Source organism: Podarcis erhardii (assembly GCF_964252035.2).
Source record: "Podarcis erhardii genome assembly, chromosome: 5".
In the NCBI taxonomy this organism is placed as follows: Eukaryota; Metazoa; Chordata; class Lepidosauria; order Squamata; family Lacertidae; genus Podarcis; species Podarcis erhardii.
In genome coordinates this window covers 82125416-82140764 of record NC_138509.1, presented here as the reverse complement: position 1 = coordinate 82140764, position 15349 = coordinate 82125416, and the positions used below count along the sequence as shown (strand labels likewise).

Below are 15349 nucleotides of genomic sequence, written 5' to 3'. Positions count from 1 at the left end.
ATGCTGACTATAATAATAAAGCCAGAAGGAGCGTGGGTTTTCTTTCTTTCTATCTCTCTTTCCTTCTGGCGTGGTGTTGTGTATATAGTATGCTTAGTGTTGAAGTTTTAGTCTTATTATAAGTCATTGTAAGTTTAAGTTAAGTCTGCTGCAACTGGATTTCTTATGAACAGGGCCAATCCTGAATGTATTGGATTTGTGACCATTATGTTCATTTGCCTTCAGTAAAGCTCTGCTGGATGAAATATTAATTGCCTCTCGTCTATTTTCGGGAATCCTGCAACGTGTTTAAGTTTTTACTCTGCTGACTATACGTTGGAATCTGCTCTGAATCAATATGAGTAGAATTCACGTCACCATCAGCCCCAGGCAACATGGCCAATGGCCGCGGATGATGGAAACTGTAGTCCTAAACAGCTGGATAACGCAATTGGTTAGAGAACAATGCAGATAACGCCAAGGTTGCAGGCATGATCTACGTAAGGGATAGCTGCATATTCCTGCATAGCAGGGGGTTGGACTAGATGATCCTCAGGGTCTCTTCCAACTCTATGATAATGATCTGGAGGGCACTTCATTAACTACCTGAAGCTGGAGATAAGGGCTGAGAGTGTGGAGTCAGCAAGGGACTGAAGCCAGGGACAGCAGACTAAGAAAGGGGAATAAGACTTGAGAAAGCAGAGACCCAAGAAGGAGCTCTGGGAAAGTCAGCTGAGAACAGGAAAGGGAAGCTAGGAACAGCTTCACCCTCCCACTCAGCCACAAACTATGGTCATCTTTCAGTAGGTCAATTTAGGCTTTCCAGGCCAGGTAAGGAATTAATTGGTCTATAGGAGCAGTGCAAGAAACACAAGGATCCCCACAGAAGCTTTTGGAGTCATCATTCCAGGTGTCTCTGTTAGAACATCAGCAGTTTTTGACTAGTTGGAGGAGCTGTGTAATGTGGGATCCATGAAGAAGATAGCAGCTCTGGGGAATATCACTGCATGACAAAGAACTGAAGCACGTATTCAACGAGTCTAGAGCAAAGTAAACTCAGGAGTCCACGGCTGAAACAGCCCATGCTCAGAATTGCAGTTTATTATTTTTAAGCCATCAACTTATATAGATCAAACCATCCACATAACACAAAATAAGTAAATCATTTTGCACAAAGGTACGACAAAGACACCGCAGTTCTGATAAAAAGGGGCAAAGTCATGACGCTTCACTAAAATTTTATTTCCTAAAGAAAGGAATCAATTACCAAAAAGGGAGAGTTAATGCACGACTTTTCACCCTCCACGACCATCACAAATGAACAATGACAGAAAAATACCTCCAGGTAGGGCTGAGGAAAACTCATTTGACAACCACTTGAGAGTCACTGTGGACAATCCTGAGCTATGTGGACCAATGGTTTGGCTCTCTATAAGGCAGCTTCATAAGAAGATATAAATGGAAGGGTGTAAATGTTCAGTAATTCAGGACAGGGTGGGATCTTCAAACTTGCAATGCAGTCCTATGCATTTCTACTCAGACTTAAGCCACATTGCATTCAGCAGGGTTTACTCCCAGGCAGGTGTGTGCAAGAAGGGGTGCCAACAGTTTTGAGGCCATTGGGCACATTTAGAATTTTGAGAAAGTGCCCTGAACACCAGTCACAAAATGGCTGCCATGGAGAGTGTGGCATGACATAAAATGGCTGCCACATATTAAAGAGCAGGAAAGGAGACAGGGCCAAAAAAAGGTGCAGCCATGCTCCCCCATCAGCCATACCCATCAATGGGAAAATGGCAACTAAATCAGCGGCCACAGCACTTGCTCACCCAGGCACCCATGGGCACCACATTGGTGAATTCTGAGATGGTGACAGATCTAAAATCTTCTAGTGGACTTCATCCTTGAGTGAGGATTTCAACCTGGGCCTCCCTAGCTCTATGAATGAATTTACTTTATTCAGTCACAGACCAGCATAAGCAAAACACCTAAATAAATAGCATAACAGTATGAATCTAAGTGAATAATTATTAAATAAATGGGAGCAAGAACCAACTGTAGATGAAAACATATACATAGAATATTTGATTAAGCATAAATAATGGGTGAATAAAAACTTATAAGAAGAATGAAAAAAGACCTGTTAAAACAGCTATATGGGGTCGGGCTTCAATGATACAGATCTAACAATTTTAGGACTGATTTGTAGCATAGACCATCCTTCGACGAGTATCTATTATGGCAGCGCAGGATCTGGCGACTGAATATGTGACTTCTGGGCTTCCGTCCTGTAGTAATAGGGAGATGTTGTCTTGTTCTGAACGCCCTGGAAATTTATATAGGATGGGCTGGATAAACCTGGCTCAAATGTCTATATAATACTGGCAATGAAGAAGGGCATGCTCCGTTGTTTCCTGCTGCCCAGAGCCACAGGGGCATTTCCTCTCCTCGTAAGGTATCTTCCTATAACGGCCTTCCTGAATTGCTGAAGGGAGGGCCTGATAACGGGCCAAGGTGAAAACCTTTTGCTGTTTTGGTATTTCAAGATTAGCTATGTATGGCATTTGGGAAGTCAAGTATCTTCTAGTTTCACTAATTAGAAATTTGGGGGACCTGTTGTTCAGTATCTACCACTCTCTGTTTAATGTTGTTTTTTGCTTGTTCATACCCCATGCCAAGTAAGATCTGTGGATTAAATCCTAAAATTGTTATTATATTTTCCACTGCTTGTTTCCATGTTGTTTGGAAATCGTCTTTAATGGTCAAGGAAGCAAGGCCGCTCGGAAGGAAGGCTAGTCTCAGCCAGTAATTAAGAGTGTCAGTCCCCAGCTCTAATCCAAGCAATTAACAATGATACCACACTGACTCTCATTGATGAAATGCTGCTTCATAATAATAATAAAAATAGCAAAATAAAAACACATTAATTTTAGAACTGACAATAAGCCACTGTCAAAGCAAGAGTGAAGAAGTTTAACCTTAAAATCACCCTTTAGTGAACAGTTTAATCAAGTATCATGAGAGCTAGAAACCTAGCGTAAAATCTCACAAGTCTATTAGAGCTTCTGGTTTTAGGCCTCTAGAAAGTTCTGCACGTGCTAATCTAATGGTAAAGCTGGAAGAACTGGCCACCGCTGTTCTACAGCTTAATAACCTAGCAATAAATCTGAAACTCTGAAACTGAGAAAAATGTGAAAATATTAGGTATGCTATGTGATCCAAGAGACAAAGCTGTCAGGTGTGGGATGCTTATTCCCAACCCTATATGTAATAATGTTAAATTAATCAGGGTATAACAGAAACCCTGAAAATACAGAATCAGTGGTTTCATCAGCCACCAGCCCGTTTTGAGAGCCATTCAAAATCTGAAGCCAAATCTCATCATCTTCAGAGAGGTGAACCAGCGTCGATCCAGAGACCTGGGAAACAGTCTGCGGAGGCTGCCTTACGCTTGACACCTGCATAAGTCTTTCACCGTTATGGAAGAGCGCCGCCCTCAGCGCCTTGCCAGAAACACTCAGGTGGTAACTAAAAGAATAGACTCCTCCAGTGTTGGCAGTAAATATGCCTGATTCCTCATGATATGCTTCATTTTCATTCAGGAAAACCTTTTCAAATCTCACTGGGGATCCTGGCAATGGGAAGCTTCTCCTTTTCTGAAGGCCAGCTGAAAAGGCTACAGGTTCAACCGATCTACAGTCCCCCTTCTGGCCCTTTTCACCTCTTCGGCCTGGAAGTCCAGTTAGCCCTTCTCTCCCAGGGGCACCAACTGTTCCCTGCATCCCTGCATCTCCTTTTAAACCAGGAGCTCCTTGAATTCCTGGTGGCCCTCCTGGTCCTATCTCCCCCTTCTCACCTGCTATGCCTCTTTCTCCTTTCTCCCCAGGGTCACCTTTCTGTCCAGTGTCACCTTTTGGGCCTGGTTCTCCATGTTCCCCTGTGTCTCCCTTTGGCCCCGGAATTCCTATGGGGCCAGGGCTCCCAACCTCACCTTTGTCACCTCTTGGAAAAGAAAAATCAGTAGAGCCACCATATTGTTCTGTCTGATGAGGGGACACTGGTCTACCTACAGCAGCCCTGGATCTGGAATCCCCCCTTTGCGCTGTTCTGCCTTGTCCGACGTCTACCAAAGACCGCAGTTCTCCTCTTCTCCTAGCAAGTCTCAGCACATCTGGAAGGAAACAGGAGCAGATCTTTATCCACTGTCATATAAACTGAGAAAAATTCCCAATCAAAACATATAGCAAAATTGTACTAAGTTGAAGTATAAACAGTAACATGCTTATACACACACAGGACCAAACGAATCTTGACTAGCATCACTGCAGGTTCCAGTTTCTCCTCTGTAAAACATGCAGCTATAGGGGAGGGGGCACTTCAGTGGACGTGCTTTGTATACAGAAGGTCTCAGACTCAATCCTTGCATCTTTCCTTTAAAAATTCTGGGAAATGTCGCTGCATGAGACCCTGTGAAGCTATTGCCACTTCACAGTAGACAGATTTGGGCCTGATGGACAAATGGTCTTACATGGTGCAAGGCAACTGTCTGTGTTCCATGGGGGCAAGAAACAAGACAACAAAATCTATTACAGTGGTATCTCGGGTTAAGTACTTAATTTGTTCCGGAAGTCTGTTCTTAACCTGAAACTGTTCTTAACCTGAAGCACCACTTTAGCTAATGGGGCCTGCTGCTGCTGCTGTGCCACCGGAGCATGATTTCTGTTCTCATCCTGAAGCAAAGTTCTTAACCTGAAACACTATTTCTGGATTAGCGAAGTCTGTTACCTGAAGCGTATGTAACCTGAAGTGTATGTAACCCGAGGTACCACTGTACTATAGAGCTCTCAGTAGGGTTGGTCCTGTACCTGCAGCCTAATGCAGCAAAATGCTGTTCTTTGATCTACACCGACACTATTCAAGGAGGAGCAACAACAAATAGTACTGCTACATTGCTATATACCGTATCTTTTGCTCTATAAGACTCACTTTTCCCCTCCTAAAAAGTAAAGAGAAATGTGTGTGCGTCTTATGGAGCAAATGCAGGCTGCACAGCTATCCCAGAAGCCAGAACAGCAAGAGGGATTGCTGTTTTCACTGTGCAGCGATCCCTCTTGCTGTTCTGGCTTCTGAGATTCAGAATATTTTTTTTCTTGTTTTCCTCCTCCAAAAACTAGGTGCGTCTTGTGGTCTGGTGCGTCTTATAGAGCGAAAAATACGGTAACTGAAATGCCATAACCCAGCCCTTAACTGAACAACTTTTGCCCAGTGTGTTCTACCTTCACCAGCCTATGAGTAACCCTTACATATTGTTTTGTGATGGGTGCTTAAATCTAACACCCAAAAGGTCCAAGAAACAGCTTTGAATTTTACAGTTAAATGTATGCATGAAAAGATGGTATCAGCATCATGGTAACTATCATCATACTTTGGGTCAATGACTGTAACCATAGGAGTCCCTGAGATCATATTTAAAGAATCATTAAAATGTACTCATTTATATGATACTCTGGTGTGTCTCCAAATGAGCCATTACAGCTCCGTGTGGTGAATTATGCACCCCTCTAGAAAGGATTTGTGCTTTTCTCAATTACTGCACAGGAGGTGCCGAACACATTCATATTCCACACTGAACTGAGCACCACCAACACTTCTGAAACATAATGGTTAATGCCAGGACATGAATCCCCTGGCATTTTCACATGAGGCTGAAACCACCTTTGAATATATCTTGTGCTGTGTGTGTTAATGGTAGGGATGCAATACAATTAAGAACATTTTAATCGATTAATCGTTAGGTTAAATGTGCCTACACTTACATATGGGTCTAACCAATAGTTCTGATTTTGTATCGCAACAGAAATCATCTTAAAAGATGCAGTCTTCCCTAGGTAAGGGAATGGGATTTGTTTAAATGAAGCTTGCAGTCTGCAGTTTCATAAGCATTTCCAAAAAGGTGTGCTGGTTTAATAATATATTAAAAGTTTTTTAAGCAATTAGTCTGGTGGATTAATCAATTAAACACCACAGCCACAGTTCATAGCATTCATGCAGAAGCAAGAAAACCCCAGCATTTGCAAGCCTCATGAACATTCTGCCCAGTGTAGATCAAAGAGCTGTTTTAAGCTAGATGTGGGAAGCTTAAACCCCCACCATGCTTTACTAGCTGGGCTGCAGCTCAGTGGAAGAACTCATGCATTGCACACACAAGGTTCCAGTTTCAATCGCCAGTGTCTCTAGGTAGGGCTAGGAAACACTCTTGGTTCAAAACCCTGCAGAGCCTACTGAGGTGGATGGACCAATGGTTTGACTCAGGTCCCATCTGTACAATACATTTAAAATCATATCTTGTCCCTTTAAAGAACTCCCTGAAACCTGGAGAGTGTAGTTTGTTAAGGATGTTGAGAGTTCTTGGGAGATGCCTATTCTCTTCCACTCACAGAGCTTTGTTTCTCAGAGTGGTATAACAAGCAGTGGTTCTTCCCAGGGAACTCTGGGAACTGGAGCTCTGTGAGGGGAATCGGGGCTTCTTAACAGCTCTTAGCACCCTTAATAAACTACAGTTCCCAGGATTCTTTGGGGGGGAACGTCATGACTCTTTAAAGTGGTAAGATACTGTTTTAAATGTATAGCACAAATGGGGCCTTAAGTCAGATGCCTTGGCCTAACACTGGAGATCCAGAATGCTTTTCTGCTGAGAAGCCATGATGTCTTCAGAACCAGTCATTTTTAGTCTGTTAGTCTGTTGTTTATCCCAATAGTTTTCCAACTTTCTACTTCCCAGGAACTCTTCCCACATTGACATTAGTCAAGAATCTCTTGCACGTCTGCTGCGGAGACCCTGTGGGTTGCAGAGGAGTCTGGGAAATGTTTTAGGCTGCACACACATACAAAGCGCATGAAGAACATTGGCCATTTCTGGTGGGCCTTATTACTGCTCTGCATATACCCAGGGCTGTTTGTTTGTTTGTTTGTTTGTTTGTTTGTTTGTTTGTTTGTTTGTTTGTTTGTTTGTTTTTGGCAGCCGGAACTCTCAGTTCTGGCACGTCTCAGGTGGGTGCCATTGCCATTCTGAGTGAACAAGGGAGGTGTTTGTGGTGAGTTCCGGGACCTCTTTTTCCTAGAAAAACAGCACTGCCCCAAACTGCTGCAGCTGAACATCTTGTAGTACTGTACCATCAATAGTGGAGGACAAGCTTTCCTGAACAGGAACTTGGCAGTTATTACTGAGGTTCCTTATTAAGGAAGCCTTGCTAAGATTACAAGGAGCCCTGGGATTTCCCAGAACGCTTTTTGAAATCCACTCATTTATCTCAGTCACCTCACGCTGTAGTTACATCTGTCCAAGTCACGCTGCTTCGTTGCAGGTGCTTCATGGGTTCAGCAGAGTCTTGGGGCTTATTATAAAATTGCAGATGGTCTGCTACTAAATACTACCAGATTATGAGAAGGAGAACATGGGTGTTATGGGTCAGGCAGCTCTGCTGGCGTTTGGTGCCCTGCACACCGGCAAGTTTGTGTGCGAGCCGCGAGGGACACAATTTGTCCATTTACCCGCCGCCGAGTATCTCTTTACTTCATTGCACAGAGCATTTGGATTTGGGGGGATTTTCAGTATGATACTGATACGGTTGTTTTTAATTAGAAAATAAATGAATGGCGTTCAGTTTTGTTTTTTGTTTTTTAAAAAAAGGAAAGAAAGAAAAAGATTTTGGCAACCTGAAGGCATTAAGCGATACAATTACCCACATTCTCTTTTTCACCTTGGTCTCTCTTTTGTCCTTCGGCTCCTGGAATTTTACAGAAGCAGTGTCGCTCAGTATCGGAGCTGTTTCCCTTTGGTGCATTTGAGAAGGCAGGATCTACGCGGTCGCCAACTGCAAGGCCTTTGTTAGTCGCAGAAAATGGAACCAGGCGGGTAGTACGGTTTTCCTCCCTGGAAACACCCATAACCGGGGAGGTATGCACTGTGTTTGGAGCAGTGAACAATTCCAGGGCCACCTGTTGTCTGGATCCAATGGCACTGGTGGTTGTGGTGGTGGCCCCTGGTTCCAAAAGGTTCTTCTTGCTTCCACCCACCCCGTTAAAGAAAGAGGTTGCCGCAGGTGTCACGGCGATCTGGGAACTCGCTCGACTCCCACCATCTGTGACCAGATCAATTACATTGGTCTCTGGGTCCTGATCAGGGGGAACAGTGAAGGCTTGTTTAGGGTCTTCAGTTTCAGCGACACTGCTGAGTGACTCCATTGTGAAGAGAGGGTAGGGAGAAAAGCTGACGATGGCTGTTGTCCTCGCGGGGCTCCAGAGGGCGCTGGAGAGCAGAGCTTGGATCAGGAGTATGGGAAGCATGTCTGAAAAGGCGCAAATATATACATAAATACTGAAATGAACATGACTGAAATGAATTAATATTATAAACCACAGTTGGGAGGAGGGCAGTCATGTTGTTTTGCCGGGATTGTGTTGATTATGCCGATTCACAGGGCTCATGTTGTGTTAAACTTTAACAGCCTCAGACCATCAAGAACAAGGGTAGCATGATGTTCAGGATGCCAAACTTGGACCAGAGATGTCATGGTTCTAACTCAGGGGTAGAGAGACCAGAACATCTGCCTTGCATGCAGACGGTTCCAAGTTCCCAAGTTCAATTCCTATGCATCTCTGTGTAGGGCTGAGGATGTTTCCTGTCTCAAACCCTCGAGGGCCACTGCCAGTCAGAGCAGACAGTGCTGAACTTGATGGACCAATGGCCTGACTTGGTGTAATGGCCTGACTTCTATGTTCCAGGGTAACTCCTGTTCAGCCATGGAAGGTCACTGGGCCACCCTTCTCAGTCTAGTTTGTCTCGCAGGGTGGTTGTGAAGGAGGGAAATTTCTGTGCCTCCCCCTTGAGCAAATTTAAGATGGACTTGGGCTGAGCAGTCCCAGAAATACAGAACAGTCCTCCAGGACATCTTAGAAGGGATAAAGGACTCTCCCCCACCCTTTTGTGCTATATAAAGGGGCTAAAAGAAAAAGAAAAAGGTAAAGGACCCCTGACAGTTAAGTCCAGTCACAGACGACTCTGGGGTTGCGGCGCTCATCTCGCTTTACAGGCCAAGGGAGCCGGCGTTTGTCCGCAGGTCATGTTTTTCCAGGTCATGTGGCCAGCATGACTAAGCTGCTTCTGGCACAATGGAACACCGAAACCAGAGCAGCATACGGAAACATCGTTTACCTTCCCGCCGGAGCAGTACCTATTTATCTACTTGCACTTTGACGTGCTTTCAAACTGCTAGATTGGCAGGAACTGGGACCAAGCACCGGGAGCTCACCCCGTTGCAGGGACTCGACCCGCCGACCTTCTGATAGGTAAGCCCAAGAGGCTCAGTGGTTTAGACCACAGCGCTACCCGTGCTCCACATCTGAGCATTTTATAGCTATGGGGCAGGGGGGGTCACACAGTTTTACATACTGAACCATTCCATATATAAAGTGCAGGAGGGGGATTTTAAAACACACACAAATTCCCACACCACTCCAATACCCTTCTTCTTCCAGGATAATTATTATAAATTGCTAGGGGCTTGAGCAGGCCAGTTCCTTCTCTCCACCAGCCTTTGGGTTCCTTTTCTGGAAGCATGGGGCACCCTAAAATTCCATTTCTAAGCTGCTTATTTCATTCATTCATTCGTTTTATTTATATCCCACCCTCCTTCCAGAAGGAGCCCAGCGTGACAGACGAAGCAATGATAAAATATTAAAAATACAACAGCAACAAAACAGTTTAGAACACTCTAAAACAATTTAAAACAGTCTAGAAACAAGAGGTGCCAACTTGAATAAAATATTGGGGGGGCAGGTAAGCCCTACCCCACGTAATCAGTCACGTGATACAGTGGTACCTCGCGTTGAGTACTTAATTCGTTCCAGAGGTCCATTCTTAACCTGAAACTGTTCTTAACCTGAAGCACCACTTTAGCTAATGGGGCCTCCTGCTGCCACCGCGCCACTCGAGCACGATTTCTGTTCTTATTCTGAAGCAAAGTTCTTAACCTGAAGCACTATTTCTGGGTTAGTGGAGTGTGTAACCTGAAGCGTATGTAACCTGAAGCATATGTAATCTGAGGTACCACTGTACAGGGCATGCACACCATTTGAATGGCAATGCCTATCAACTGGGGGGGCTCTAATATTTTATGGGGGGCAAAGGGACCTCGGCCCCTAGGAGTTAGCTCTTACACTAGAAACCACCTAAAACACTCTAAAGACTACATTATCCATGTTACAGCGTTATAAACATGCAGCACTAGATGGCGCTACAGAGCACAAAGCTTTGCCTATGCATTTTACATAGAGGTTTTTTTCTTCTTTTGTTATAATGATTTTATTTATAACTTATTTATAGCGGGGGGAGGTCCCTGTGTGTAGATCCAGCCTAGGGAATACTTTAAAATGTTCTCAATTAGTGATCTCAGGGTTCCTAGGAACAGTGCTTTTCAGCCGTCAAATGCCTGGGTAACCTGGAATATTTTTTTTACATTTCTCCTGAAAGTCAGCAATGAGGGGGACAGATGCACCTCACTAGGGAGGGCTTTCCACAAACTGGGAAACTCCACCAAAAAGGCCCTGTCATGGGTTACTGCCAACTAGCTAGACTCAATGGACCTTTTGTTTAAACGCCAGTCCATCTGAGAGCCCACCAACAGTTTGATTGTACAACGTGGAAGCAAAATCATTCTGATTTCCTGTAGGGGGGGAATGGTTAGTAAGCACAAGTAGTAAATTCAAGATGGATGGTTTACCTGGAAGGAGTCTTCAGAATACTCAGATGCTTTCCCCACCGCATCCGTGATGCTGAAATGGCAAACTGAGCTGACTTAAATACTAAAACCTCAAACAAAGACCACGTATTTTGTACAATAAAGAAAAGCATGCAGGAGGGGCTAAGCTACTCTTTGGTATAAATAATTGCTTCCTAGAAAAGCCTGCAAAATGCACTGTTTTGTTGTATTTTAATAAATAAAACTTGTTCTTAATGACCTCTGTTATCTGAAAAGATAGGTTAGTTTTCCAAACCGGTGATTGCTTCTCAATACCTGTTATTAAGAGGAATAAGGAGCAACTGTTTTCGCAGAACTTCCCTCTTTTTCGTTTCTTTCTCAAAAGAAATTAACTTTTTAAGGATTAGATACAACATTTCCAGATGTATTAAAGACCCAAACTAAAGGGTTACATCAAGAATCATTTTTAACTAACTGTGCTTAGAACTGGTTGCAGCCCTTTGTTTGGGGAGAGGAGGACAGATACAGGGGACCCAATCCAAAGAAGTGTCCTAGAATGGTAAAGGGGGGGGGAAGGGATTTTAACCCTTTCTGTTCCCATGCCATTTCACTGCTCAAATTCCCCGCTACCAAAGCCACTACCAAGGCTTCTACTTCTCCTCAATGCTGCTATTCGGAGGTGAACGACAGCTGGGTGGACAGGTTTTGGAAGAAAAACAGTACAATAGAAGTTCAAAAATTAATAATAATAAATCATTCCCCCATCCCGTACAGTTTCACTCTGTATCAGAGGTCCCCTTGGCTAATTATTTTTCTGGGCACGCACACTAGTTGAAAATGGTTTCAGCCAAAAGTATTGCAAAAAAGGAAAAGAAATGGAGAGGAGGCTTAAAATATAGTCGAGAAGTCATGGCCTAATTATGAGAAGAGCAAGTGATCCCCAGTTTGTTTTATTATTTATTTACTTACCGTATTTACTTATTTCATAGAATTTATATACTGCTTGATTGTAAAATAAAATAAAATAAAATAAAATAAAATAAATGAAGGTGGTTTGCAAAAAAAAAAAAAAGATAAGCAATAAAAATGTTTGCAAAAACAAAACATTCAGGAAATTTTATTGTTGCTGTTTAGTCGTTTAGGCGTGTCTGACTCTTCATGACCCTATGGACCAGAGCATGCGAGGCACTCCTGTCTTCCACTGCCTCCCACAGTTTGGTCAAACTCATGCTGGTAGCTTCGAGAACACTGTCCAAACATCTCGTCCTCTGTCGTCCCCTTCTCCTTGTGCCCTCAGTCTTTCCCAACATCAGGGTCTTTTCCAGGGAGTCTTCTCTTCTCATGAGGTGGCCAAAGTATTGGAGCCTCAGCTTCACGATCTGTCCTTCCAGTGAGCACTCAGGGCTGATTTCCTTAAGAATGGATGTGTTTGATCTTCTTGCAGTCCATGGGACTCTCAAATTAAAGCCAGCAATAAACTAAAAACACTTCGGGATTCTAGATATCTGGGTAAGCATGTCTAAACAAAAAACATTTTTGGCAGGTGCCAAAAGGAATTCAGTGAAGGCACCTTTCTGATATCAATCGGCAAGGAGTTCCACAGTGTAGATGCCAACGCACAAAAAGATCAATTTCTTACAGATGCAGAATGGGTATGATGTGGGACCTGTAGAGTCTGGCTCAGTCCTCTCCCCGCATACACAACAGGGTTTCTCCCCAAATATGTGGAGGGAGAGCCTCAGTATTTGCCACAAGACCCCTGATGTTTACATAATTCAGTGACAACAACAGTAAGTCCTAAAATTCTATAATTGCAATGATAGGCAAAAAGAGTACTATGAATTACCTGGCGACACCCACAAAAGTAGAAAGCAAGGAACAACTGCCAACGTCCCAATGAATGAGTTCCTTATTTATCTTTCCCAGCAGCAACTTCTATTGTGATTGCAGGTTTGGCACATTGCAGGTACCTTCTAGTCCACTAGAGAGCAACAGTAGACCATTTTTTTATTCCCTTGTTTGCTTCACATTTTTGGAAAGGCATCTCTTCAGAGGCCCACACATTTTCTTATCTCTTTTATTCATTCATTCATTCATTCATTCATCAAAGTAGAGAAAATCAAACTAAAGTGACAGTGAATTTTCACGGGGACTTTAAAAAAACCAAAAACTATGCAGAAATGTGGAGTATGGGGGAAAGGAGAAACTGAAATTGACAAGTTTGCCTATATCACCACAGTTAATTTATATGTCACCAGTTCCCCATGGACACTAACATATGCCTCACGATTTTCAGGTGAGGCCTTTAAAAGACAACACAGAGCAGGATGCAAGATATATTGCAATTTCGGTGCTGAGTTCAGTGAAAGCATGAAATGTCAGAAATAGTCAGGCACTTGCACTAAATATCTCATGTGAATGCCAGGGCCTGCCCCCATCCCCACCCCCAACTAAAATTGACTACGCTTGCCTATCCTTAGGACTGGTGTACATGTACGCGGGTGGCGCTGTGGTCTAAACCCCTGAACCTCTTGGGCTTGCCGATCAGAAGGTCGGCGGTTTGAATCCCTGTAACGGGTTTGAGCTCCCATTGCTCTGTCCCAGCTCCTGCCAACCTAGCAGTTCGAAAACACACCAGTGTGAGTAGATAAATAGGTACCACTGTGGCAGGAAGGTAAATGGTGTTCCATGCACTCTAGTTTCTGGTGTTCTGTTGCACCAGAAGCGGTTTAGTCATGCTGGCCACATGACCTGGAAAGCTGTCTGTGGACAAATGCCAGCTCCCTCAGTCTGAAAGCGAAATGAGCGCCGCAACCCCATAGTCACCTTTGACTGGACTTAAGCATCCAGGGGTGCTTTACCTTTTTACCTTTACCTGCATGTACCCACTCCTCCTCTATGCATGCTCTTCTGAATGTATGGAAAGGCTTGTATAAACAACCAGGGAGGATCCAGATGAGAAAGGTCTTCAGAAAACTGGAGTGACATTGTTTTCTCCCTTCCTGCATTCATTACTTCCCTGGAGCAGAAGCAAATCAAAGTAATAATCTTTGCCCAAAAATGCAGTACTCCCACAACAGACCCTGTGATTATCACATGGAAGAAACTATACTTTACAGACTGAAAATTAAGCTCATTTCCTCTTGGGCATTCTGAGCCTCTACCTTGGATATCCTTGAACGAACTGGAAAGTTGCCATGAGTCATTACCTCCCACCAAAAAAACAAAACCAAAAAACCCTCAAAGTAATAGAAATTGGATTAAAAGATTATCTGTTTTTTAGGTTGCAATCCTAAACACTCTTTCCAAGGAATAAATCCCACTGATCTCTCAAAGGGGCTTATTTCCGAATAGACATGCAAAGCATTTTTGCTGTTATTTACTTAGATATATTCAGGGTGCTCCCAGACTGTTATGATTTCAAGTGGGATTCACTTTCCTATGAGCAAATTCAAAGTGTACAATTACAGTTGATTTTATATTCTAAGACATCAAACCCACTTCCCCCCAAAATCTGACTGTTTTGCAAAAAGGAAAATGACAGGAAAATGCGATAGAGAGTGTGAAGCAACATCATTGATACAACATCATATAATCTCACCAAAACCAAATAAGGATGAATGTTCAATAAAAACAGGTCAACTGGAAGGGATCTCAGAATGGTCTTTTGCACTACAGTGGTACCTCAAGTTAAGTACTTAATTCATTCTGGAGTTCCGTTCTTAACCTGAAACTGTTCGTAACCTGAAGCACCACTTTAGCTAATGGGGCCTCGTGCTGCTGCCGCGCCACTGGAGCACGATTTATGTTCTTATCCTGAAGCAAAGTTCTTAACCTGAAGCACTATTTCTGGGTTAGTGGAGTCTGTAACCTGAAGCGTATGTAACCTGAAGCATATGTAACCCGAGGTACCACTGTATAAGGAAATCGATAGCATTTGGCCTCTTTGGGGTCTGTTTTACAACTATTGTTTTGGATCTGCTTTTAGTGGTTCATAGCCTAGGTGAAGTTTGCACTTGGGACTTCACCGCTCAGAGTCTTCAGTACCACATCAAAGATCACAAAGGTTTATATGATTTGTTTGTGTATTGTGAATTTTCCCACAAAGCATTTGGAAAATATTTTATGATTTGCATTGCACCAAAAGGATCTTAAGAAAAGCCCTGTTCGCCAACTGATTAGAAGGAGAAGAGATAGCAAAGTGATGCCAACTGAAAACAATTGAAGGTTTATATGAGAAATGCTGTGGTAAATGGAGCCAAACAAACAAACAAAAATTGAATAAAAGCAGCCTTTCACTATGCTCAGGATGAATGCTGAATAAACAGATCATCTTAGTTGTTTGTCTCTACTTGGGTTGCCATATTTCAAAAAATAAAAATCAGGAAAGTTGTTGAGCTTTTTTTACTAGGAAACCACTGCATGTGCTAAATGAAGGCATATTGTGAAGCTATTCAACCCAAAACAGCAAGATACATCCAGCAGATGGCAACTTTACCCAATCAGAAGCATTTTTGCTATGAAGAAGTCAGCAATACTTCAAAGCCAACTACCTTTATGCAAACTGATTATTCCGTATGCATAATATGGATCTATTTTAATACCACACA

At 43.2% G+C, this 15349-nt stretch overlaps 1 protein-coding gene across 1 annotated transcript; it reads right to left on the bottom strand.

Annotated features, from left to right (window-relative positions):
• Positions 1-2596: 2596 nt before the first annotated feature.
• On the bottom strand, positions 2597-13700 carry LOC309342204 (uncharacterized protein). Its single transcript, XM_081862592.1, has 3 exons — positions 13615-13700; positions 7722-8327; positions 2597-4150 (listed from the first exon to the last, which is right to left on the bottom strand). Exons 2-3 carry the CDS (start codon positions 8323-8325, stop codon positions 3261-3263), a joined length of 1494 nt encoding a protein of 497 aa, XP_081718718.1. The 5' UTR covers positions 8326-8327; positions 13615-13700; the 3' UTR covers positions 2597-3260.
• Positions 13701-15349: the final 1649 nt, after the last annotated feature.